The sequence below is a fragment of the Arvicola amphibius genome, chromosome 11 (genome assembly GCF_903992535.2).
Source record: "Arvicola amphibius chromosome 11, mArvAmp1.2, whole genome shotgun sequence".
Classification (NCBI taxonomy): domain Eukaryota; kingdom Metazoa; phylum Chordata; class Mammalia; order Rodentia; family Cricetidae; genus Arvicola; species Arvicola amphibius.
Genome location: NC_052057.2, coordinates 26,409,126 through 26,434,440, shown reverse-complemented (window position 1 = coordinate 26,434,440; position 25,315 = coordinate 26,409,126). Strand labels below are relative to the sequence as shown.

Below are 25,315 nucleotides of genomic sequence, written 5' to 3'. Positions count from 1 at the left end.
ACTGTATTCTCAAAGAGATGTGCTACTTTTATTTCCCTCCACACACACACACACACCACACACACACACACACACACACACACACACACACACACGCCATCTCTCCATCTCTGTGTAGTCTGGGCTGGCCTTGAGTTCATGGCTCTCTAGCTGGAGTCTCCAAAGGCTGGGATTATAGGCATGAGCCACCACACCTGGTTCAAGCAATGTGCTACTTACAACAGAAAAAGTCATTAACTCATGGACAACTGGAGTGGATGTATGCGAAGCGGCATTTCATTTGTATTTTAATAAATAAAGCTTGCCTGAGGATCAGGAAAGTAAAACAGCCACATTGGCCAGCCTTACAGACCAGGTAACAATGAATGACACGCACCTTTAATCCAGCAGCCACACTAGTTCGCCATGGAAACCAGGCAGTAGTGGTGCACACCCTTAATCCCAGAACTAGAGAGGAATATAAAACGGGAGGAGACAGCTCTCAGTCTCAGTCTCATTCTGAGATTCCTGGAGGCAGGATCGCCATTTCAGACTGAGGTAGAGGTAAGAACCAGTGGCTGGCTGTTTTGCTTTTCTGACCTTCAGGTTGAACCCCAATATCTGTCTCTGAGCTTTTATTAACCGTGCTTCATCTACGTTTCCTGAAAAATAATGTACAAGTAAAGAGAAAACAATAGTCAAAACTAACAATTGTTGAGCTTCTTTGGCATATAAAAGAACGGATCACATATGCAATGTTTCCTTCAAAGACAAAGAAACTGGGGACTTTACCCTCAGGCATGCTGTTGCTAGACACTGAGTGTGAGATTTGAACCAGGAATCTGTTTGCTTCCAAATCTGGAATCTTTCAGCAAAATAGTTTCTATGTCTCCAATCTTATTTAAAATGACAAGAAGATTGTGCCAATGAGGGATGATTAAGTTTGAGACTGTATTATTGCATCTGGGGCCGGGAATATGGCTCAGTCTGTAAAAGTGTTTGCAGTGTAAGCCTGAGACCAGAGTTTTATGCTCAGAACCCATGTGAGAAAAGCTAAGCACAGTTTATAATCCCGCATCATCCCACATACTTGGGAGGCAGAGGCAGGCTGATCCCTGGAACTCACTGGCCAAGGTACCTAACCTATTTGTGAACTTCAGGCCACTGTCTCAAAACAAACAACAAAACAAAACATAAAAACACAGGAACAAACAAGAACCATGGTGGGGAACTGGAGAAATGGCTTGGGGCGGGGGGGGGGGGGGGGGAGGGAAGCATGTGCTACACAAACGTAGAAACATTCCCAGAATCCATACAATTGCGGAGCGGGCATGGCAGTCTTCCCATGAGTCCAGCACCAGGAAGTCAGAGGTGGGATTCTCCTAAGCACGCTGGCTAGCAGGACTAGCCATGTTAGCAAATTTTGGGTTCAACTGAGAGTCACTGCCTCGAAGAAGAATGTGGAGACTGATCAAAGAGATTCCTGACATTAACCTCAGGCTATTGAGGTTATTAACCGCACTTCCACTTAAATTGCTATCCTTCCCCACATACATGCAAGCATGCATACATGTGCACATACACATACATGCTTAGAAAAGAAAAAAAGATATGTGGATCCTGAGCAGTGACATCCGAGGTCCTTTGGTCTCCACATATGCTCCCCCCAACACACATACACGCACACACACACACACACAATTCCTCCTCTCCAGTGAGTGCATTATACTTGTGTCGTAAAAAGGTAGAAGTTAAAACATATGGGAGGGGCTGAGGGTGGACCTCAAGTGCTGAATGCTTTTTCGGCACACTCGAGGTCCTGCATTTGACTTCCAGTAAGAGTATAGAAGACAAGCTGATACAGTCTCGACATCTGCCTAGTGAATGGGCGAACATTTCAATCCTGGTACTTGTGTTGGCCACTGCTCACTACCCTCCATAGGCATTTACGGATGGGATGACCCGACTTCCTGGAGGTGCATTCATAATCAGTGTTCTGACTCTTGGAACCGACACATAGCATCACAACTCTTCTGGGATTGAGTTCTTTCTCTTCAAATCCCTTTAGAGGCCATCCTCCAAGCGTTAACAAAACACTGATTCCTAAGGCTGAGTTAGGTAGTGTATGAACCCCACCCTGTGTGTATGTGTGTGTGCACGACTGTAAAGTAACCATACTTTTAAACCACTATTGGGGGGATTGTTTCTGACAGGGTGCAGGATTCAGCTGATATGAATCCATTTCATTCTATCACACACCTCAATACTACAAGAGTAAATTAATGTGTGAGATGCTGCTGGCTCATTGAGAGAAAACAACATTGAAATTTAGGCTGAACATATAAAGCTGAAGATAGTTTCACACAGAAGGGAAGGAAAGTCTGGTCTTGCACTGGAAAGGGCCTGAATTCAGGTCAAGTTGCTCCTTGGCCTTTTACTAGCTATGCACCCCTGGGGGAAAGTCACATGACCTTCCTAAGCCCCAACCTCCTGCAGTACAAAGGAGATGATGCCTTCATGAGGGAGTGAGAAGAAATGAGGAACTAGGTAGACTTTCTGCCTAACTTTGTGTTTAAAGAATGGGCTATACAAAAATAATGAATCGGTTTGTTTCTCCAAACAGAAGAAATGATTCAAACACATTTTTCTTCTCTGTGAGGGCTGCTACTGGGTCTGGAAAGAAATTCCATTCTTACAGTAAAGCTACAGGAAGCAAATGCTAAAATAAGTCCCTTCCTGTACACAGGTTTATCCAAATTTCCTTCCCAATTTTATTTATTACTGTTGACATTTTATTGCTTAAAATAATCTTGTGTGATCCCGGGGGAGCCACAGAAAGGGTGGGGTGCTCTTTCTTATATGTCAACATTGGAATAAATTGTCTCAGTCTTATGTTTGTGTGGGAAGCATGGCAAGGAACCGGCAGATGGGAGCCCTTGTGCGATGTCGATGTCACAGTTCTGCCTCATCACCATGAGAATAGGTAAGACAAAAACTGTAAAAACCTTAGCTTGCAGCAAAGACGGGGTGAATGCTGGCAGCAGAGAAGAAGCATGTGGCTGCTCACAAGTTACTGGGGACTTAGCTTCCCCATCTCTTGACCAGCAAGCCAATGAGACCCATGGAGCCAGGGAATCAATGTTTTCAAGGCCCCATGGAACTCAGCTTTCCAAAATCAATGATTTTTTTTTTTTTGCTGTTGTTGTTGTTGTTCTAATATGCAGTGTCCTTCTGTGAAAATGACAAGGAGGTTGTGGCGCCTTTAGGATGCTGCAGACAAGAATTCTTTATCTGGAGGGAAAGATAAATCTAGGAACCTGGGTAAGAGGAGGGTAAAAATACCTGCTTAGGTCCTGGCCAAAGTCAGGCTGAAAAGTATTCACCCTCAAACACCTTGGCATTGCTTCCTCCATGACCCTAAGAATTGCAGACCAGAAATACATCAGCACCCATATGCACACACAACCAACACACTCTACCCGAGTCCAACAGAAAATAACCGTATTCATTCAAAACAAGGCATCTACCTGGAAGGGTGAAGGGCAAAGACAGAGAAAACCACAGAAGTCTTTTCCCATCTATCCATGGCATTCTAGCGGAAGCGCTAACGTCCAAGGCACAGGTGGGAAAAAGAGGGCAATAAGGTGCTGACATCAGGTGGCTTTCTCCACCCATCATCCTCCATGGGTGTCCACAGGGAGGCAAACCTGCACGATGTTTTTGAGCTTAGATTTGGATTTAAAAGCCCTTCCTTTGGGGCCTAGGTCTGGACAATCTTCTTAATGTTTGATGCCCAAGTTTCAAGATCACAAAGAATTCAAGTCATGTGCTGTGCACAGATATTGGCACCAAATATTTCAGCAATACACCCCTCACTCTGTACCAGAGCTCCTTAACCTTGGCGCTGCTGGCATGCTGAGTAGACAACTCTTAGCTGTGGGAGCTGTCTTACACTTGAATAATTGGTAGCATATCTGATTTCTACAGACTAGATGCCAGGAGCAGTCTTAATGTCCATGTCCCTACAGAGGTAAAAATCAAAACTAACTCCATAGAGAGTCAAAGGTTCACTGGGTAAAAAACATGGCTTTGGTCCAATCAAGTTCTGAAAGGTGAGAATATCTCCCTCCTTCTCTTTAACAACACAGACTTCCATCTCTATTTTGAAGTGTTAGAAATTATGCAAGTATAGTTACCAGGGTCTTAGTTTCCTCACCACGAAACCATTAGTTTTAGGCTCTCTATTGTTTTAAATTCTGACCCTCATGATTCTCTTCCTTGCTCTCCTTTCATCAAGGACTTGAGATACTGTATCCCTAATTCAAACCTATACGAGTAATATGCGGTTTGCTAGAAAACACCAGAAATTCAGATAAGTAAGAAAAATGAAGGAAAAGACAATGAAGTCACAGGAAATAAGGAAAAGAAGTATTACTTATAATCTACCTACTCAGAACTAGGGATTTTTAAAAAGACGTATATACACAGATATAAAAATATACACATGCATATACATTCATGCAACACACATCCCCTATATTTCTCATCTGCTTAGCATTTCTAAGATAAACCTATATTTTTACATTTGTAGTACTAGTCTGTACACATGTATACACACACACACACACACACACACACACACACACACTTCCCCCCTCACATACAATAAGTAGTAACTGCTCAAAGTGGGTTTACATAGAAGTGATGATTATGAAATCCATACAGACCCGTTTTTGGCCTTAACTGAATACACTTGCAAGCCAAATAACGTTGATGGCTACTCCCTTTGGCCGGCTCTCCTTCCCCAGTAAAGGGGCCATCTTCAGTGTTTCAAGCCCACTTGGTGTCAAAGTCAAATGGGACTATCTCCCTTTTACGCTTAATGCCACCCATGGCTGCTTCCCTCTCCTGGGCCTGTTTCTTTGGATCAGAGTGACATGCAGTGGGGTCCCAATTATTTTGTCCCAGGTGTGCTGTATCCTAGCGTCTCTCCTGCCAATCACTTTGATCAAGACAGGTCTCAGCTCCTTTCGGATGCCCGAAATGGCTGCCCACAGCTTCTTGGATCACAACTAGATCTTAGTCATGAGGGCTGGAGGCTTCCTCTCCACACCAGCCCACCCAAGACCTCCTTGTTTGCTTCTCTGTTCATGCTTCTTATCCTTTATGCCCCACTTCCCAGCCCGCTGCTCTTCTACACCCCCTATCAGTGAACATTCCCTTCAAAGTTAGGTGCATCCAAGCCCACCCAGCACTGCTATCTCTCAAACAAGGAAAAAAACAGAACATAAATAAATTGACATTTCAGTTGGCGCTGTAGCCAATTATCGGTCGTATTAACAGGGCACATGTTTGCGTTAAAGATTATGGATCATTTTTTAGTTTATTTATTTTGGTTTCAAAACCGCACTTGAGTGTTCACCGAACTAGGTGAAGTGTGCCAACTTCAGTTAACCATTTTGTCGTTACAGCGTCTCCAATCCCAGCCTATGCGCAGGTAGACTTGATCCAAAAGAGAGCTTGCTTTTTCCATTAAGAGACGTGCAAAGGAAGAGCCCTGGATTACATTATTAGAGCTTGTGGGAGTACTTCAGAACTCGGGCATTTGCGTACATGGCGAGAGCTCTCTGACCTCTAGCACTGAAAAACAGAAACAATCTAATCACTGTATCTCGGCTAACATGCCACTCTCGAATATAAATAGGCGTTTGCATGCTGCTATCATTTTATGAAATCTTTTAAATCCAGCTTTTAGGAGAGGATAAATTTCTTAAGGGCAGGGGCCATGCCTTTTGCTTCCTCTGATGCAGGCAGTGATGGGAACACAGCTGGGTGCGCAGTTAGTTGGTCCTGGATGGGTGTTGCTAGGTGATTTGTATTTGAAGAAGAAATGGAGAGAAAAGCCCTGGGGCTCGGAGGATTTGTTTGCACGCATTTTGCTGAGAATGAACACAAATGTGGAGAGAAATGAGTGTGTGGCCAGCATAGAGGCTTTGGCCCAGGAACATTCAAAACCCCAGGAAGTTATAACGTAACTAAGGGCTTTAGCCTAGAAAGCAGAGGACAAAGGGTAAAAGCCATAAACACACGCAAAGGGAAGGATTCTTAAAGGGGAAATGGAAGAGTCCCGTCCATAACAGACATAAAGAGACAAAGGTCCTCTCAAGTTCTGTTTCCTGCTTTAAACAAAGGCCAAGGTTTCACATTTAGCCATAGAATTATATTCTGTACTGTGAGGCATAACTTCGACGTCAGGCCTGAAGTTGCCTGAAGAGAAGGGATCAAAAAAATCATAGCACGGTTGGTAGGTGGTGGTGCACGCCTTTAAACCTAGCACTCAGGAGGCAGAGGCAGGAAGGTCTCTGATACTGTGGCCAGCCTGCTCTACAGAGCTCCAGGACAGACCCGGTTGCAGAGGGAAACCCTGTCTTTCAAAAACAAACAAAGAAATAACAAGGGGGTGGGGTGGGAGAAAGAAGAAGGAAGGAAGGAAGGAAGGAAGGAAGGAAGGAAGGAAGGAAGGAAGGAAGGAAGGAAGGAAGACAGGTTCAGTCTGTTTACAACCAGTGCCTCTGTTCACCCAAAGTGAGGCCGCATGCCTGCCACTGCCCGCTCAGGTCTCCCCTTTCAGATCCCTCCTTTACCAACACCACTTTATGAAATGTCAAAAGCCATTGTGGCAATTACGGTGTCCACAAATATGTTCACAAATTCTTGACATTCTCCTCTGAAGGGAGAATCTAATCTCCCTTCCCCAGGGAGTAAGTAACTGGCTTTCATAATTTTGCTGCTAATGAATGGAATAATGGAGAAAGTGAAGGTGTGTGACCTTGATACGATCTCTCGATAGCCACCGCGGCCTCCTCCTTGATCTCTCTTGAATTACCCTCTCCCCTAGATCTGGAGAGCAGCCAGGGAAATCGGTCCACTCTGGAACACACTAAAGCTTCTACGCTGAAGTCGTTTGAGGGCGTTATGAAGGAAGTGGATACTCGAACCCCAGAGCATCCAAGAGATGAAATCAGTCTCAGTGCCAGCTTGAGAGTGACCTGTGAGAGACAGAGCCAGCAACTCCAGACACACGGCTCCTGTACCACTCCTTCACCTAGGAAGCTGCAAAGTCTGCAGTATAATTTGTTACACAGCAATCCATAAAGAAGATGTTTTCCAATACCTCTCTCTCTCTCTCTCTCTCTCTCTCTCTCTCTCTCTCTCTCTCTCTCTCTCTGAGCTTGAGTTTTATTTTTTTAAAGTACTTTAAAGATAAAAAGATAAGTGTTCATTATTTTGGAATACTTGCTTACCTGCTTTTAATAAATCTAAAAGTTTAAATGTGCTTGCTGTCAAACTGACAGCCAAAGTTCGATCCCAGGATCCACGTGACTGAAGGTGAGAACAAACTTTCATAACTATTCTCTGACCTTGTCATGTATGCCATGACGTGTGTGTGTGTGTGTGTGTGTGTGTGTGTGTGCACAATCATGCAGGCACACACACATGCACACAATAAATAAATATCAGAAATAAATGCAAAATTTACAGGTTGAAAAAGTTGAGGTGAATTAAATCCCACTCTCTTTTGTAACTCCTAATTTTAATAAAGGCAAGCGACTTTTCTTATATAATGAGGTTCTACAAACATCTAGGGAATGCATTAAAGGGTATGGAATTATTTTCATATGTTTGAGATGCTTTCTGCATTTGATACTATCTAACTCATACCAAAAGGTATCATTTTCTTACTAAATGGTAAATAAGTACTTTTATATGGTAAATAAGTAATTCTTAGTTTTGACAGTAGTAGAAGTAAGGACAACCTTATAATAGCCAAGATGAGAAAAAAAAGACATAGCCACCGTTTTGTGGCCTCCCTGAACGATTTCCCCATATTTATGTTCACATTTCTTCTTGAACTTTTCCTTCTGGTGTGCTCGATGTCCAGACTACGGTCACATCACAAACGCTTAGTGAATGAATGAAGCCATCTTTAAGGAAAGCAGAAGTATACTCACACATTTTCTTAGAGAATCTGAAAGATGCGTAGATTATAGGAAGTGATTCCTATCTTTTTAATCACAGGTGAAAACACACAGAATGCATGCTAAGGGCTTGTTAAGGTTTGCATGGGAAAAGACCACCATTTGGCTCACGTGTTAGGACATTCGGTCTCCAGCCAGTGGTATTATTTAGGAGTTTGGAGAGTCTGGAGAAGGTGGAGCCTTAGTAGAGGGAGTACATCACTGATCCATTTCCTGTCTACTCTGCCTCTTGGTCCATCAAGATACAAGGAGACGAGCGTGTATACTCTTCCCACCGTGCAGCTGATGGCTACAACACCTGCCCCTCTACCATAAGCTGTAGCCCTTGTTAAACCATGATGTCATAGCCCTTCCTAATGTCGCTAGGATCAGGCATTTTGTCACAGTGGCAGAAAAAGTAACTCACATGGGATGTGGCACCATCCTAAATGCTTTACAGAAACAAGTACCTAACTGGTCTCATAACACCATTATTATTTCTGTGTCCTAGATGAGAACTCCAAGTTCAGAGAGGATCTGTAAACTGCTCAGGGTCTGGCCCTGCAGATGATAAGGTGTCAAGTGCTGGCTTCAGGACTGGTTCTGACTCCACACAATGTCACCACCCTATCCAGTCTGGTCCTTCTCCTGCTAGGCCACACCAGGAAGTTCCCAAGTTGTGAGAAGGTAGAGGGGGAGGGAGCCCTCTCCTCAAAACCTGCCCCTGTGGTTTAGGGGAATTGTGTTTATTCACGAGTTTCTCTCACTACACCGCCAATTTAACACTCTGCCAACTGGCCAATTATTCACGTTCATGTAGAGCTAAGCGGGAGTCTCTCCAGCTGCACACCTTTCTTGCTCAACATAATTAATGAAGCTCATCAAAACCCTGGAAAACAAGCCCAGCTCACCAGCCCCTCTCACTGATTTGTTAATAGGGGGTCAGGTGTCCCTGATCTCATCCCTGCAGGATGTTGATGTGGCCCCAAGGCTGCTCACAACCGGTGTGTGTTGATGACAGGGTGCGGGCCAGAGAGGGGTACTGCTTTTCAGAAAGTAGCCAGGTTACCAGAGGCTCACGGGATTGTGGCAGGATCTGATCAGCTCAGGTAAATTATGATGAAGCAGCTCAAGATGGCTGGGTGGAGGGTCCTGGGGAACGACCGTCTATGCCCAGTGGTTTGGGATAACAGTCTTTAGAGGGTGATGCAGAGACTCACAGTCAACAGAAAATTTTCACATCGCTTCGCCTCAGCTGCTGAGCACTGTCTGTCCGGTCGCAGGGCCATTGCTTCTGATGTGGTCCTACATCTTGCTGTCCCTCAGGGGCTGCCACCCACAGAAGGCCGGGGAGCTCTGGAAATGCAGCTGATCTAAACCCAGTATGCTGTAAGTCTAAAGAACACATCCAAGTTCCAAGGTTTGCTAAGAAAAGACTATAACATAGCGTTCATTTTTACTTAAATAACATGTTGAAAAAATTGTATTTTAATATAATGTGTTAAGTGACGCTACATTAAAATTAGGTCCAACAGTTTCGTTTTTGCCTTCTGTAACACAGCCCATAGACATGGCTCGCGTTTGTGACTTGGACTCTGTTTTCATTGGGTGGTATTGTCGTAGAAATTGGGACACCTGAAAGCGTCACAGTCCTGTGAGGGATGCCAGGGCCACATGATTTCCACGTCTTTTCCTGCCACACTGACGGGTGGTATTAAAATGAGCATTATCTACTGCCAAGTCTGCTCTGTGCTCAGGTGTGTGCAGCTGCCTCAAGTTCCATCAGGCCTCTCCTCAGCCCCGCGGCTTCCCAAGACAGGCTTGGACTTGTGCAGGCGCACACACGGTGCCGTGCGGCGCCTGTAACTCATTCTCACACAGGTCGGAAAAACCGACTGCTCCGCACTTAGTGGGTTTTTAGGGAACAGTCATATGGGCTTAAGACTGCTTCCTGTGGCCTGCGATGATCACAAAGGGCAACAGTGTACAGAAGAGGGTACAAAAGGCCAGTCACCATGCCAGCAGCACTGGGGGCTTCCGTTGCCCTGCTGAGAACTGGTTTTGGGTATGAGGGCTCCTTACAGCCAAGCGGATCCTTTTCCTTGCATCACTGCCTTACTTCCTGGCACTGAATGTGCCCCAGGGCTAACAAGCCCGTGAAATCACCTAGAACCTTGTTGTGTGAACTGGCTGACATCCAGGGTAGGATCGTGCAGATGCATCTTCAAATGGGTCAGACCTAAAAGCAATTAGAGAACGCAGGTACGTGCATAATGCAGGTTTGAGTGTGCCTGGACCTTTCTCGGGAAATACACTACTTACCAGTGAGCATTATTAGTCTGGATATTCACTGAGGCCACCAGTTTCTACTCAGCTGATAACACTGGGTAGGAAAATGGCAAGATCTTAGCTATGGGTATTGATCAAGACACCACACTGGAAATCTCTCCTTGTGGGACAATGTTTGAGTCTTTACATATTTCGTCAAAAACAACAATATAGTTTCATAAAGTTTAGGCCTGCTGGGCAGTGGGAATGCACACCTTCAATCCCAGCACTCAGGAGGCCGAGGCAAGTGGAACTCTGAGTTCGAGGCCAGCCTGGTCTACAGAGTACGTTCAAGGACAGTCAGAGCTACAAAGAGAAACCCTGCCTCGAAAAATGAAAAGAAAGAAAGAAGAAAGAAAATCAGGCCTGTTGAAGCTGCCCAAGTAGTAGGATATAGTAGATTATTTTACTTTATAAAAATAGAAGAGTTTAGTAGTTCCTAGAAGCACTCAGAATTGCTATGAATCGAATAGGTGTTCAGTGTAGACATGCTACTTTATTTCCATTTATGCACGTGCCTGAGCACGCACACATGCAGGGGCTGCTGGAGGCCAGAAGAGGGCGCCGGATCTCCTGGAGGTGGAGTTATAGATGACTGTGGATGCTGAGAACCAAACTCAGATCCTTGGCAGCAAACGCTCCTCCGCCAGCAAGCTACCTTTAAAGCTTACAGCTGTGTTCTTACACACTTAAGCAGAGAGCAATCTTTATGGAGTACGCTCTTCAAAAAACAGACACAGTCAATTAATATAATAAAAACACTAGGCAAAGAATGCATGATACTGGTACTTATTGTTCTAAATAAGGAAAGCAAAAGTTTTCATAATGCCATGAATCAACACAGGGGAAAAATAAACCAACGCTTGTAAAAGCAAGAAGTCTAATCACGAAACAGGATTAACTATTTGTGGCTCCAGTAGTACAAGCTGAAGCAAATGCTTGGCGCTAACTTCACATATTTTACCGCACCTGTACCAGAACCTCACCAGACGGGAGACGTTCACGGGAAGAATAAGATGAAAAGGGCTGGCAAGATCGGGTAAGGGCACTTGACGTCAAGCCTGACGACCCGAGTTCAATACTTGGGACCCACATACTGAAAGGAGAGAAGCAACCCCTGCAAGTTGTCCTCCGACTTCCACACATGCAGACCACAACAAGGCGTACCCACACATGGGCACGCCCCCAGCTGCCCCCCACACACATACACACACACACACCCAACATGAATGAGTAAGAAATAATAGCAGGGTAAATAGCAAGTGTTTCGATGGTTTTAGTACAGATACAATTTGATATTTAGATTGACATGCAACACGCCATTCAGAAGCCAGGATACCCTAACATTCAGCATATGATCATAATCCTTCACATCCTTTCCCTTCTAATCGATCAAATTCTCAGTCACTAAGTTCTATTAATGATTTCCTCTGACTGCCTCCATGCCAGTCTTCCCAATGGTCAAATTGGTGTTTTTTTTCATTCTAAACAAGTTCTACCACTGAACTCTTCCTTACAATTTTGTCCTGTGTTTATTAGACAGTCTTGCTACACAGTCCATAGTTGGGTCTTTAACTCCTTTATAGCCAAGGCTGGCCTCAAACTCATGACCTTCCTGCCTCAACCTCCTGGATGCTGGGATCACAGGTTTGTAACAACACACTCAACATTCTTCCTTAAATGTCAGTGTCCATGCCTTTAATCTCAGCACTCGGGAGGCGGAGGCAGGCAGGTCTCTGTGAGTTCGAGGCCAGCCTGACCTATAAGAGCTAGTTCCAGGACAGGTTCCAAAGCTACAGAGAAGCCCTGTCTCAAAAAAAAAAAAAAAAAAAAACAAAAAAAAAAACAAAAAAACATCCTTTCGCTTCGACAAGAATGCCACTACCCAGTGTCTGCTCGTCCTGGGTCCATCTGGAAGCTGCCCCCCCCCCCCATGGGCTCCTGTGTTTGCTCAGGCTATGCTGATCCTCATCTTTCTCACTGCCTTTGCATATAGAATTTTTTGTTTGAGTTTGGTTTTCTCTTTCTTTCTTTCTTTTTATTTATTATGTACACAGTGTTCTGAATGCACGTTTACCTACATGCCAGGAGAGGGCATCAAATCTCATTATAGATGGTTTTGAGTTGCCATGTGGTTGCTGGGAATTGAACGCAGGACCTCTGGAAGAGCAGTCAATGCTCTTAACCTCTGAGCCATCTCTCCAGCCCGTTTTATGTTTGTTTTCTGAAATGGTTTCTCTGGGTAGCTCAGGGTATCTTGGAACCTGCTTTGTAGACCAGGTTGGCCTTGAATTCAGATACCCTCTTGCCTCTGCTGGGATAACATGTATGTGCCATCACTGCCTGGCTGCATGCAGAATTTAGTATGTTTGATTTCAACTTGACACAAGCCAGAATCATCTGGGGAGGAGCCCTCAATTGATAAGAATGCCCCCTATAAGACCTGATATGGCCAGGCCTGTAGGGCATTTTCTTAATTAGTGATCGATGGGGGAGGAACCACCAGTGCGAGGGGTTCTGAGTGCTATAAGAAAGCAGGCTGACATCATCAGAGATTCTCCTCCTGAAGCAGATGGGAACAAATAGAGACCCATAGCTAGACGATACGCAAAGCGTGAGAGACTTGGAACACTCAGTCCCAAACAGGAGATTCCCATCAAATTCCTCCCATCGGGGTTTGGGGAAGCCAGCAGGAGAGGAGGTGGGAAGAATGTGAGAGCCGTCGGGGATGGAGGGCACCAAGGAAACAAGGCCCTCTGTATCAGCGTGCTCATAGGAATGCAGAGACTAAAGCAGCAAACAGGGCCTGCCTGGGTCTGCACCAGGCGGGATCCCAGCGCTGAAGGAGGAAGAACGCCTGACCCAACCCAACCCAGCAGCCAGCTCCAGCTGAGAGCCACTTGCAAACGTAAATTTAGTTTCCTTCAAGGGGGTCTCACTGAGGACACAATCTACTGGTAAGGATGGGGTTGTATGACCAGAGAGGATGTGAAAGAAAGTCAACTCAATGGCATCTCTGGGGATTCCTTGCCTCATGATGTCGTGTCAGGCTTAAAATAATTTTTTTTAAAAAAAATTCTATCTTCTTTTATTTCTTATTTTTTAAATTTATTTTATTTATTCTTCCCCCACCCCCCTTCCCTATAGGTCCTCTGAGTAGCTATTATGACTTCAGTTTTGTGTTTTTATAGGAGTCCTTAGTGTGCCAACAAATTGGTCTCTGCATTTCTATCTGTTTCTTTTGCCCTCTTGGGGCTCCTTCTTTTCCTTCTGCTTGTTTCTTTTGTCCTATTCTTCTATGTTAGGATTTTTCCTATTCTATTTTGTACTATTTTTATTTTATTTTATTTTATTATTATCCCTTAGATGCCTGTTTGTTTCCTAAGGAAGATAGCAGAGGGTGGCTCTGGACGGAGGGTTGTATGTGAGGAGGAGCAGTAGTAGGACATGCGGTAATCAGGATACACTTTGTAATAACACATCTAATTTCAATAAAGGAAAAATGGGAAAGAACAAAAAATAAAAAGGCAGGTCGAGCAAGCCATGAGGAGCAAGTCAGTAGATAGCGCTCCTCCATGGCCTCTGCATCAGCTCCAGGTTCCTTGCCTTAGCTTCCCTCAGTGGACTGTGATTTAGGGTATGTAAGCCAAACACACCCTCTTCCCCAACTTGTTTCGGTCATGGTGTTCTATCACAGCAGTAATAACCCTAAGATAGTTGGTGATACCCTACTTAACGCCCAACATTCATATGCGAACCCCTTTATCTTCCAGACAGGACTTTCTGGGGCAGCACATTCTGGCTGACAGGATGTAGACATCTTTTTCCGTCCATTGGTCAAGTTTTACAATGCTACATACGTTTGTTGACCTAATGACCAGTAGACTTGTGTTGGGGAGAGAAAAGCTAGACTTTCCCTTTTGTCTGTAAACACAGGAGGTACCCTTAGAGGGTTCTAGCCTGGAGCTCAGGGTGCTGAAGAGTACAGCTTGAAAGGAAGGGAACCCAAGATGCAAGAGGTAAAGGAAACTGGGCATGTGGTCCACGAGCCATCATTCTCAACGTCCAGGAACAGCTAGCAAAGTTGTCCGGATGCCATCTTTGATATAACCAAGTATGAGAACCTAGAGCTGGGGCCCTACCGATACATCTGAGAAGTCTTGCTCTGAGGATGATATCTCAAGAGTGTGCTGCTACACAAGCCTCATGTTGCCTTTGCCATGGGCATTTTCCAATCCACGGCCAGGCTTTCTTCCTGCAGATCCTGGAGAAGGTAGCCCAGTACACGGAGCTCCTGAAGGAAAAGAAGAGCCATCCATCTCTTGGAGAGATGAAGGAGGAGTCTACCTTGTAATACAAGAAGTGTGTGAGGATGGAGCTGTGGAAAACACACTGTGTTATCCTGCTGAGACACTCAACAAGGGGCTAGGGAGATGCGTCAGTGGGCAATAGCGTTGCCCTGCAAGCCTGAGGACCCGAGTTTGCATCCTCAGCACCACACAAAAAGCCAGGCAGAGCTGTAGATTCCTGTAGCCTTAGCTTCAGTGGGAACAGATAGAAGGATCTTAGGAGCTCTCTGGCCGACCATCTTAGCCAAACAGTGGGCTTCTGGTTCTGTGAAAGACCCTATCTCAAGTCAACAAGGCAGATAGGACTAGAGGAAGATACCAAAAGTTTTGCTCTGGCTTCCCCAAATGTTGTGTATGCGTGTGCGTGCACATGTGTACACACACACACACACACACACACTTTTTAGAAAAATTATAAAATTGATAGCTGCCTGTGCCGATTTGAGGATGTCCCCTATAGTCTTGGGCATTAGAATGCTTGGTCCCCAGTTGGTGGCACTGTCTGGGTGGCTTAGGGGATCTGGCCTCCTTGGAAGATGTCACAAGAGGTGGGCTTTGAGGATTCAAAGCCTTGAGCCCCTCCTAATTTACTCTGTGTCCTGTGTGTGAGCAGGAAGATGTGAAGTCTCAGCTTTCTGCCACCATGACTGCCACCTGTTTCCACCATGGACTCTGACCCTCCTGGAACCATGAGCCCAAGGGAACTCTTTCTTCTATAAGATCCCTTGGTCCTGACATCTCATGGCAGCAACAGAAAAGTAACGAAGACACGGCCGTAAGTAAACCGATTTAGACACTGGGCAATGAAATGAACAAAGTCCACTTTACTGTGTTCTGGTGCTATCTGATGTGCCATTCCTTCACAATAAAATGGCAAGAGAGTTGGTAGCCGTTGTGGGGGTATAGAGTGCACACTCCCAGGCCTCAGCACAGATCTGCTGATTGCATGCACCCCGAACACCTCCCCGCTCCCCGGGTGATTCTTAGGTCCATAAATGCTCCGGAACTCCACTTGATGGGCTCTAAGCTCTCTGAGTAAACAGGAATCCTCTCGCCCCCCAGCACCTTTCAAGAGCCTTCTCACAGAGGACCAATTAAAGCCTCTCTCTTCCACAGTACTATTACAAAGCTAATTCCTTTCCCTCAAACTTTTCCTTTTCGGCTCTTTTCTCTTGGTCTCATATTCTCAGACTCTGAAAAATGTCAATCAGGATTTTAAAAAATCTTCCAGGATGTGTATGGAAATGATTTTATTTTACCCATCGATAGAAACCTTTCCCTTATTATGTGGATTTCTGAGCACTTTTGCCTGCCGGTTGCCCTCAGCTGGGAGGCCTGGATTGAGCCAGTGATGAGCATTCTGTCAATACTTTGCCTGGCACCTGAGTTGCCGGGTACCACAGGCTTAGTCAGGGTCATAGAATCTAAATTGTTTTCACAGTCCTGGAAGTAAGTCAATATTTTCAAGATTCTGTAAAAGACTGTGTGGGTATAACCATGAGAGTTTACCCCCAAGTGGCTGGAGGATGATGTTGGCATTTCTGTCCCGTTGAATAAAAGCAGCATTCCTGATAAGAAAACTTGTGCCTCAAATATCATCCTGGTTTTGTTTTGTTGTGTGATAAAAGACCCCACCTCACAGTCGAGGAAGGGTTCATTTGGCTCACAGTTCCAAGATAGTCCATTATTGAGGGGAAGTTGAGGCAGGAACCTACTGTGTCCCGACCACAGTCAGAAGCAGAGTGGGCACACGGGTCCTTGCCTGCTTACTATCTTACTGCTTAGCCAACTTTCTCTACTCTTGCACAGTTTGGGGGCTCAAACTCATAAAATGCTGCCACCCACCATGGGCCAGGTCTTCCTCTATCAATAAGCAATCAAGACAAATCTCCACAGGCTAACCTGATCTAGACAGTTCCTCAACTGAGTCTCTTCTCGTGTGACTTTAGGCTATTGCAAGTTGACGCTCAAACACTCACTATCACAAGGGTATCTTAAGTCTGATCAAAGTCTGCTGTGCTCCCTTAATGCCCAAAACATTGGAAGCAATCATGCGAATTTGCAGCAATAAGTCTCAGTACCTTTGATATTCAGAGAGAAATGTGTTGAAAGCCATCGCCGAAGTTTGGAATGAGTTTGGTATTCTCCAGTACCGTGACAATACGGGAGTGAAATTGATAGAAACATTGAAGAGCGAAGAGGAAGGGAGGTGGCAAGAGCAGTCGGGGGATGTCAGTGACACTCTGGAAGATGGAAATCAGATGACAAAGCGACTTGGACAGAGCTGACCCCAATCGTGGAGTAGGAGTGGCAGATTCAAACAAGGCGTGAAGCCATAGGCAGCAGAGGCATTTGGAGTACCAAGGCAGGAGGCAGGGATGCTGTTGGAGCTATTAGGTTTAAAGCCTGAATCCTGCAGCCTTAAAACTAGGCTTGGCCACCCATCTTCAATATCCCGAATGAAAAGATCAAGGGCTGGAAAAATCAGAAGAAGGGGGTTTATTCGACATGACCAAACTGGAAAAAGGAACAAAGAGATCCAGCGACATCCTTCTTCTCCCTCAGCCAAATCCAGGAGGTTTAGCCGTAAATAGATGTACGTAGTAGCTGCGCAGTCACAGTCAAGGTGTGGTCTTGCTCACGAGGCTCAGTTTCAGTCTGTCCCACTAAGTGCTCTGGGAAATTGTTCAGTGTGCCTGAAATCTCTTCAGGAGAGACAAGTTCCTCCTCTGTCTGGCACTGCGGGGAGAGGGGGGGTGTTCAGCCTTTCCCCTGCATGGGGATGAGATTCCTGAGGGAATTTAGGTTCCTTGGGGGAATGGCTGTTTCAACAGTCTGATAGCTAAAGGGCACAGAATCTGTTTAGACTATCTTCACAAAGCTACACAGGGAAATGGGCTGAAGGTCCCTCAAGTGAAGAGGTAGACTTCTCCCCTCCCCCAGACTGGAGAATGGATGGTTCCTGACTCTACAGAGATGAAGCTATGGGACTCGGGAGCCCTGGTGTCGAATAAAAACAGAGAGGGTAAGTGAAAGCCCAGTCTTCAGCAACACCGGCCTCGTGATCACCAACCCAACCACCACCAACTCCCTCTCCATGATCAGTTTCTAGGGTCAGCAATGATCTTAGAAATCTCATCTGTCCTGTTCAAGGGAAAGTCACCTATGAAAACTGACCCAGGGCTCTCACCCAGTAATCCCAGGGCAGGTGACCTCCGGTACAGCACCACGCTCCTTAAACAGACGGTTAAGGAAAAGCTCATGTTATTACAGAAGCAGAACGAACACAAGGGAAAAGCTGCCTCGGAGAGAGAGTAAGCAGAGAGCAGAAGAAAACCTCATTTCAAAATGATAATTAGTGTTCTTAGGTTATAAAGGACAAGCCAGAGAATACGAAGGAGCTTATAGAAATTGAAAACGTGGAAATTAAAAATGAAGTATTTGATATCAAGGTTGGAAGACGAAGTTAAGGAAATCTAATAGAACACGGGATAAGAAGACAAAGACATGGAAAATAGAAATGAGACTCAGAGAGCAATGCAGAGGAAGTTCCGAAAAGTTCAATAAAAAGAAATAAAAGGAGAGAGAAAGTATTAAAAAAAAAACTTAAACCCCAGCTATATTAGGAACATATACATACTATCAGATGTTAAAATACATTTCTTAGTGCCATCTGTCGGGGGTAGGCAAGCGGCTTGATGGGTAAGAGTACCTGTTGCCCAAGCAAGAGAACCAGAGTTCAAATCCCAGCACGGAGTCAAGGCCAGACTCCACTGTGCATGCCTGTCACTCCAGCATTCTGAGGGCAGAGGCAGGGGGATCACAGGTTCAGTGGGAAACCCTGTCTCATGTGAATAAGGGCGAGGGTGACATAGCAGGACACTGGACATCCACCTTTGACCTCCAAGCACAGGCAGACATGTATCTGCATACACCACACCCACAGCCACATACAAGAGGAACACGTTTCATGGAATCACACATCATGAGGGAAAGAAGTCACACCAAGATCACAAGATCTTAAAGGATTAGAAAGCTCTCGGAGCAGCGAAGGTGTGGACCCACATCGCTGGGCTGCTCCACGCTGTGGATGTCACAGGATCTTGAAGAAATATCTTTAAGGCAGGGTGTGTTCTGACTTACAAGAGGCTTGAAAATGGAGAAACGTCGTGGGGATCAGCAAGAAAATGGCTTAGTGACATCAAGTGGCTGCCTTTGTGGAAGGGTGTGGGGAGGGTTGCTGCTGCTGTTTTTTTTTGTGTGTGTGTGTGTGTTTAAACCAAAAGTCTGCCGGCACTGTCTGAACTAGGTGCGTGCGTCTCTTGAGAAAAGCAAGCACATGTTTTTGAGAAAACTGACAAAAGAGGATTCCAGCTAGTAAAGCTAAGGATGTTCAAAGAGATGCCCAGGATGTCCGTGAGCCCTGGAGGCCTGAGCTTCCTGTGGCGATGTCACAGGTAGCAGGTTTACACTAGCAGAACTCACACACTTTGGAAAAATAAAAGGAAAAGCGGAAAGCATACCTACTTAGGACATGCACGGAGCCCCATATGGAAGACACACAGATGAAGCAGCAGAGCCGTGTGGACCAGACGCCTACATCACCTTTTGGAAATGGGTCACTCTGCACGCACCCGTGCGGGAATTGTACTCTAGGTTGCCCATGTCTTCCCTTGGCCAGCTGGGAGTCGCAGGCCTTTGGGTCCCTTCTGCCTAGTCGCTTCCTTGTTTTGTGTTTGCCAGTCCCAGTGGTTAGAGTTTGCCTTCCCAGACATCTCACTGGCACTCCACGGGTACAAGATAAGACCGCCCCTGACAGGCGTCCTTTTAGACGGCTTTCCCAGTCCTCCTCCTTGCTCTTAGAAGCAACTTTGAGTCACTAGTGTGCCCATACGTTCTCCAGGGAAGCCCACAGGCAGCTGAAAACACAGCTCTGGCCCACGTGTTGCTAATTTTTACCAAATGGCTTCTGAAATAGCCTTGGGTTTTAGACACAGGGTTGGACACTGTGCAAAAACTAGCTGGGGGCGGAAATGTGGTTCTGGAGACACAGCGAAATTAGGAAAACATAACAAACAAGAGCCCAGTAAGAACTGGTTGTTTCATCTCAGAAGTACGTATTTTTTTTTTTAAAAAAAAAAAAAAAAAAAAAGACATCAATGCAGGAGGCTCAGCTATGACGACAGGATACGGAAATTTATTTTTACAAGGTGGGAGGTACAGGGAAAGAGACGTGATCAAAGAAATAACACATGGGCATGTCCTGGAGAAGACTGGGCAAAGAGCTAGAGTAGGAACTCAGCGATATTTACATTGCAGAAGGTTTTAGCTGTTTACAGGAAAAAGAAAAGTTGGTAAGGGATGAGAAGAGGATTAGTAAGAAAAGGGAAGGGTGAAGGTGGGGGAAGCCTGGGGTTACCACTGGAGCAGGAATTTACAGCGAATACACACTAACGACCAGGGAATAAGGGCTTGAGCTCATTCACCTGAACGTCAATTTGACTCCAACTGACTTTCTAAGAAAGGAAAGGTTGGCTTTTACTTTTAAAATAGGGATTTTTTTCCTTACATAAAAAATATTTTCCTGATGGCAGAATGAACATACATATATATGAAAATTCGGAATATCTTCAGTCAACAGTGAAAAGGAAAATAATAACCAGACAGCAGAATGTCATTCCTAAAAGTTGAGATGCTCCTTTCAAGGCTACTGAGTAGTACAAGCCAGTCTACAATATACCAACTCTTTGGGGGTGGGGAGGCTGCTTGTTTTAACATTAGGAGCATTTCCTTATGCATAACCATTTGCTAATCCCATACTTTCATGCCTATTCATACTTTCAGGCATATTTCATGCCTATATTATATGCCTATTCAAAATATTTCTGTTGGTCACAATTTTTTACCATTAACAGTAACAGGGAAGGGTTGTTGAGCACTGCTCTTCCAGAGGACTGGGGTTCCGTTCCCAGCACCAGTAGGGCTGCCCACAACCATCTGTAACTACAGTTCGGGGGTGGGGTGGAGTGGGGAGATCTGATGCCCTCTTCCGGCCTCCACAGGCACTGCACATGTGGTACATAGACTCACATGCAGGGAAGATGCTCACTTATTTAAAACAAAAATAAATAATTGCTATGTAACTAATAATTACCTTTGTTTAATTTGATCGTTATGAGGAATAACATGTAAATTCTACATAGTTGACTTCCTAGATAAAAGCCATTAAAAAACTTGCTTGAACTTTCTTTGTTCTTTTGTTTGGAAACGGTTTCACTGTGTTTTCCTGGCTGGGCTCAAACTTATAGAGGCTCACCTGCTGAAATTAAAGGCATGTTCAGTCACATCTGGCTTGCTTCTTTTCTTTTCTTTTCTTTTCTTTTTTTAAAAAAAAATACTCAGAAAGTAAGTGTATTTCTACTTGTTCCTGAGAGAAACCTCAGTCCCTACCGGTCCCACATGAGTAACTGTGTAACTTTCTTGAAATAAATTTATCTAATATTATCATACCATTTCATTGCTCAAGCCATTCACTAAAACTAAGCATTGGTCATGGTCTTTTGGACCTGGCAAGGCCCAACAGAATTCTACCAGCAAAGCAGAAAATGGCAAGGACTAACATTCGGTGTTTGTAACATGTCAGAGTCTGTGCCCCTGCCCACCCACAGCATAAATGATTACAATGAGAGCTACGAAAATACCGGCTCCCAATCAGATCAACACTGGAAACGGTGTGTTTGCAGAGAGACACTCACACGCTTATGTAAGTATCGAGAAACTTGTTTCAAATGGGAGGCTGTTATTACATCAACAGAAAAGCAGCGAACGCGACGTTCACCTGCCGGTGCTCTGCACTAAGAAGCAATTGTTCTCACCAGCCCTTGCCAGGAAGGATTCTGTCCACCCTGAGACGGAAAGGGTGCTCCATGCAGATTTAATCCAGATGCTGCTTCAGCTGACCCAGACCTTTCAAAATACAACCCCTCCAGCCCAAGGCCTCAGGGAGCCACTTGCAAGCACTAGGACCCCAAATGATCCCTAAAACAAACAAACAAGCAAACAAACAAACACCCCAAACAAAAACGCACCATGTTCCAGCAAAGACTTTGTTTCTAGCTAGCCTACTTAGGAAGGGGTTAGTAAGGGTCTTGGAGGGCAAAGGGGTATCATCACACCCACATGTCTGCAGAACCTGCAAGTTGGAATTAATCATCTTTGGTCTGGCTCAGAAGAAATACTGGCATTAGAAACAGCATAATTTGTATTAAGATTAACAACGGACCATTTGACGGCATGCAATCTCATAAACCTCGTGATGCATCTGGGCTCCCCAAAGCATCCTTGCATGTTGCCTCTATGTTTGCTTGCTTCTGAACTGAATGTTAAAGGTTGCATTTCCGTTGATAGAAATGTATATATTTTAATGAAATCATTATTTAAATATCAGAGTCCACATTTCAAAGACGTTTCCTACTGGCTCCTAGTTGCAGCTGATGTAAAACCTAGTCACACTTTTCTTTACTCAGACAGGATTTCTTTAGATCAAGTTGGCATGTGGAGACAAGAAGACACTGTGAGGTTTGGGGCTTAGAAAGCTGTGAATGGCAAGACTGAAGCCACAGAGCTCGGGCCTGTCTATGCAGCCAGCACCACCTCCAGCTTGGTAGCTCCCATCAACCTGGGGACTGGGGGTTCTCTAGAATGGGGATACAAGTGGGAGCCACAACACACAGAGTTGCCTACAGGACACTGTTAGCATTCCATGAGGAAGGATGCACAGACAGCAACTGCAAGTAAAGACCTCACCTCCCCACCCCCACACCCTCCCCTATGAATAAACTAGCAATTCTTGCTGAAATCAAGCTGAGATCGAGCTGAATGCCTCAGACAGGGGTGCCCATACTACTAAATCATGTGACTGAGAAATCCAACTGTTGTTGGCAAAATGGCAAATGTTTAAACATTCAACGGCCCTACAAGATCCCCTCTCCACTTCACTCTCTGATTTCTGAAGGCCAAGAGTTCATATTTTCCATCATTCATCGCCTGTTAAGACAGCCGAAGGTTCATCTAGGCGGTATAAAACGGTGAGAGGGAGGCCCAAGGACCCCTGACCTCCTATCACCCCTTAGCTAATGAACTGGAAGAAAACCATAGAGGTATGCCACGTTGGGTCATGTGACTTCTGTCGCCTGCTTTCCTCACAGGGAAAATGGAACATAATTTAAAATTTTGTTGACAGCAGTCAGGAATAAGATGCTGGGTTCCTAGGCACTCGTGTACAAAAATGGTTTTTACTGAACCTCTTTCTCCAACTCTGAGAAGAAACCGCACAAAGATGTACAGGAGAGGATTCCTGCTGGTTATCAGGCTCCATTTCAGGTCAAGCCTGGTGCCCATGGACACAGGACAGCCTGGCACGCGGATAAGAACGGCTGGCACCCTGCGCCACGGCTCACTTACCTGACCGTGGGCTGGAAGCGCAGTGTAGGCCATGGGTGGATTCATCACTCCTTTCTGCTTCATGAGAAGCATGCGCTTCTGGTCCTCACTCAGGTGCGCCCTGGGAGCCTGCAGCTGTGGTGGGGGCGGAGGCTGCTGCTGGGGAGGCTGCGGCTGTGGCTGTGGCTGGGGCTGCTGAGGCTGCTGCTGGATATAGGGCATCAAGGGGTTTTTGCTGGGGTTGGCCATTGGGGGCGTCATCCTTGGATTCAAGTCCGCATTAAAATGGGTCAGGGGCTTAGTGTTGCCGTAGGTGAGAATATTGTGCTGTTTGGTTAAGGAGTTTGTACCCAAGTTATTTGGCTGCTGACCGATCATATTCATGTGATTGGAGGGGAGGTAGTTGTTCATGGTCGACTTCTGCAGGCTGTTGGCCATTGCAGGCACTATAGTGTTTTGGTTGTTAAAGGCTTGGGGGTACATCATTGGGCTATTTGGTTTTTCTGCAGAGAAAGCTGCTCCATATGGACTTGACGGAGGCCCTAAGGGAGACCAACTTGAAGTCTGATTTGAGTGCTGCGGCTGCTGCTGCTGCTGCTGCTGCTGCTGTTTCTGCTGCATGAGCTTGGCCCTCTGTTGTTGCTGGGCAGCCATCTGTTTGAGCTGCTCTGCCGGGGACATGTCGGAGCTGGGCCCCGCCACCGAGCTTGACCCTGAACCAGATACCGCCACCGAGACTGGATTAAGAAGATAGCCGTTGCCAGGCCGTGGTGGCGCTTGACCCGGAGTGTGGGCTTGCGTTGGAGTTTGGGGGGACTGGACGGCACAGTTAGCTGGTGAGCTGGCAGGGTTTGGAGCCACGGGAGTGTTGGCCACGGACGGCAAGCTAGTGGCTGTGGAGACAGTAGAAAAGGCAGGACCGGAAGAGGAAGGTCTGGCCTGGGGCGACCCCATCGAGACGTGCGCAAAAGGAGAATGCGAAGCGTCGCTCTTCATGCTCGCGCTCTCGTGGGAGAGCGGAGTCTCCATGGCTGCCTGTGAGAATTCTTGGTCCTTCTTCTCCTCAAAGTCTTCGTTGAACAGGTCCTGGATGTCATCTTCCGGGACCGTGTTGGCCAGTTCGTCTATGAGTTCCTGCCACTCTTGGTCATTCAGGTTAATGTCGGAGAACAGCTTGTTCTGATTGGACAGCGACGTTTCCGATGGGTCTATGCAGGCAGGGTCATCAAGAGGCTCCTGTTTGAGGTCCTTGCTTTGCAGGATAGCAAAGCTGTCCTCTAGATCCCCGCAGCCGTTGACGGGTAGTTTAATCTCGGGGAGCCTGCCATTCTTACCCAGATCGTCTAGCAGCCCAGGAGGGGGAGCCGTACTGTTCTGCAAGGGCAAAGAAGGCTTGAGGTCAAGTTGGTGAAGGGGCGAAGCTGAAGGCAGCGGCATGTTGTTGGGCAAATTGTTGATGGCCTCCATCCCCGTGGGAAGATCCTTCCGGATGCGCTTGTTTGTTGGAGAGAAGCTCCCATCACAAGCCCCATTCTGCTGGTCCCCATTAAGAGGTGATCGGGCCCCTTCCAGCTTCCTTTTCACGGTCTCTTGGAGCTGGAAAAGAAATGAGAGAGGAGATGACATAACCCCATATTGGACTCTTAACCACTGTGATGTACACTGTTGTGACCCACCTTTGTGTGCACGCATGCTGCGTATATACACACACGCACCTGTGGGCACATGTGTGCAGCGGACAACCTTGGGCACTGACCACTCTGGTTTGAGACAGGTTGTCTCATTGGCTTGGAGCACACCTGCCAGGTCAGGCTGGCCCATGAGTCCCAGGGGCCTACCCACTTGCCTCCTTGCTGGGATTCTAAGTTGGTTTTTTAAAAAAAATTTATTATGTATACAATATTCTGTCTGCGTGTATGCCTGCAGGCCAGAAGAGGGCACCAGACCTCATTACAGATGGTTGTGAACCACCATGTGGTTGCTGGGAATTGAACTCAGGACCTTAGGAAGAGCAGGCAATGCTCTTAACCGCTGAGCCATCTCTCCAGCTTCTCTAAGTGGTTTTTAGGTTGATTTTCGTAGGTTTTTGGAATGGAACTCAGATGCTATGATGAATAACCCTTGGCCCATGAACTTCCGTTAAAGTGTTTTAAAACACACAAAGAGGAAAGGATGCTTCTAGTTTCAAAATCAGGCGAT

The 25,315-nt window shown here is 45.9% G+C and overlaps 1 protein-coding gene across 1 annotated transcript in view; it reads right to left on the bottom strand.

Moving 5' to 3' along the window:
• Positions 1–25,315, bottom strand: part of Maml3 (mastermind like transcriptional coactivator 3) — a 415,315-nt gene that overhangs the window by 145,417 nt on the left and 244,583 nt on the right. Inside the window, exon 2 of the mRNA XM_038348433.1 lies at positions 23,138–24,712. Coding sequence (XP_038204361.1) covers positions 23,138–24,712 — 1,575 coding nt within the window. The remainder of the gene's footprint in view (positions 1–23,137; positions 24,713–25,315) is intronic.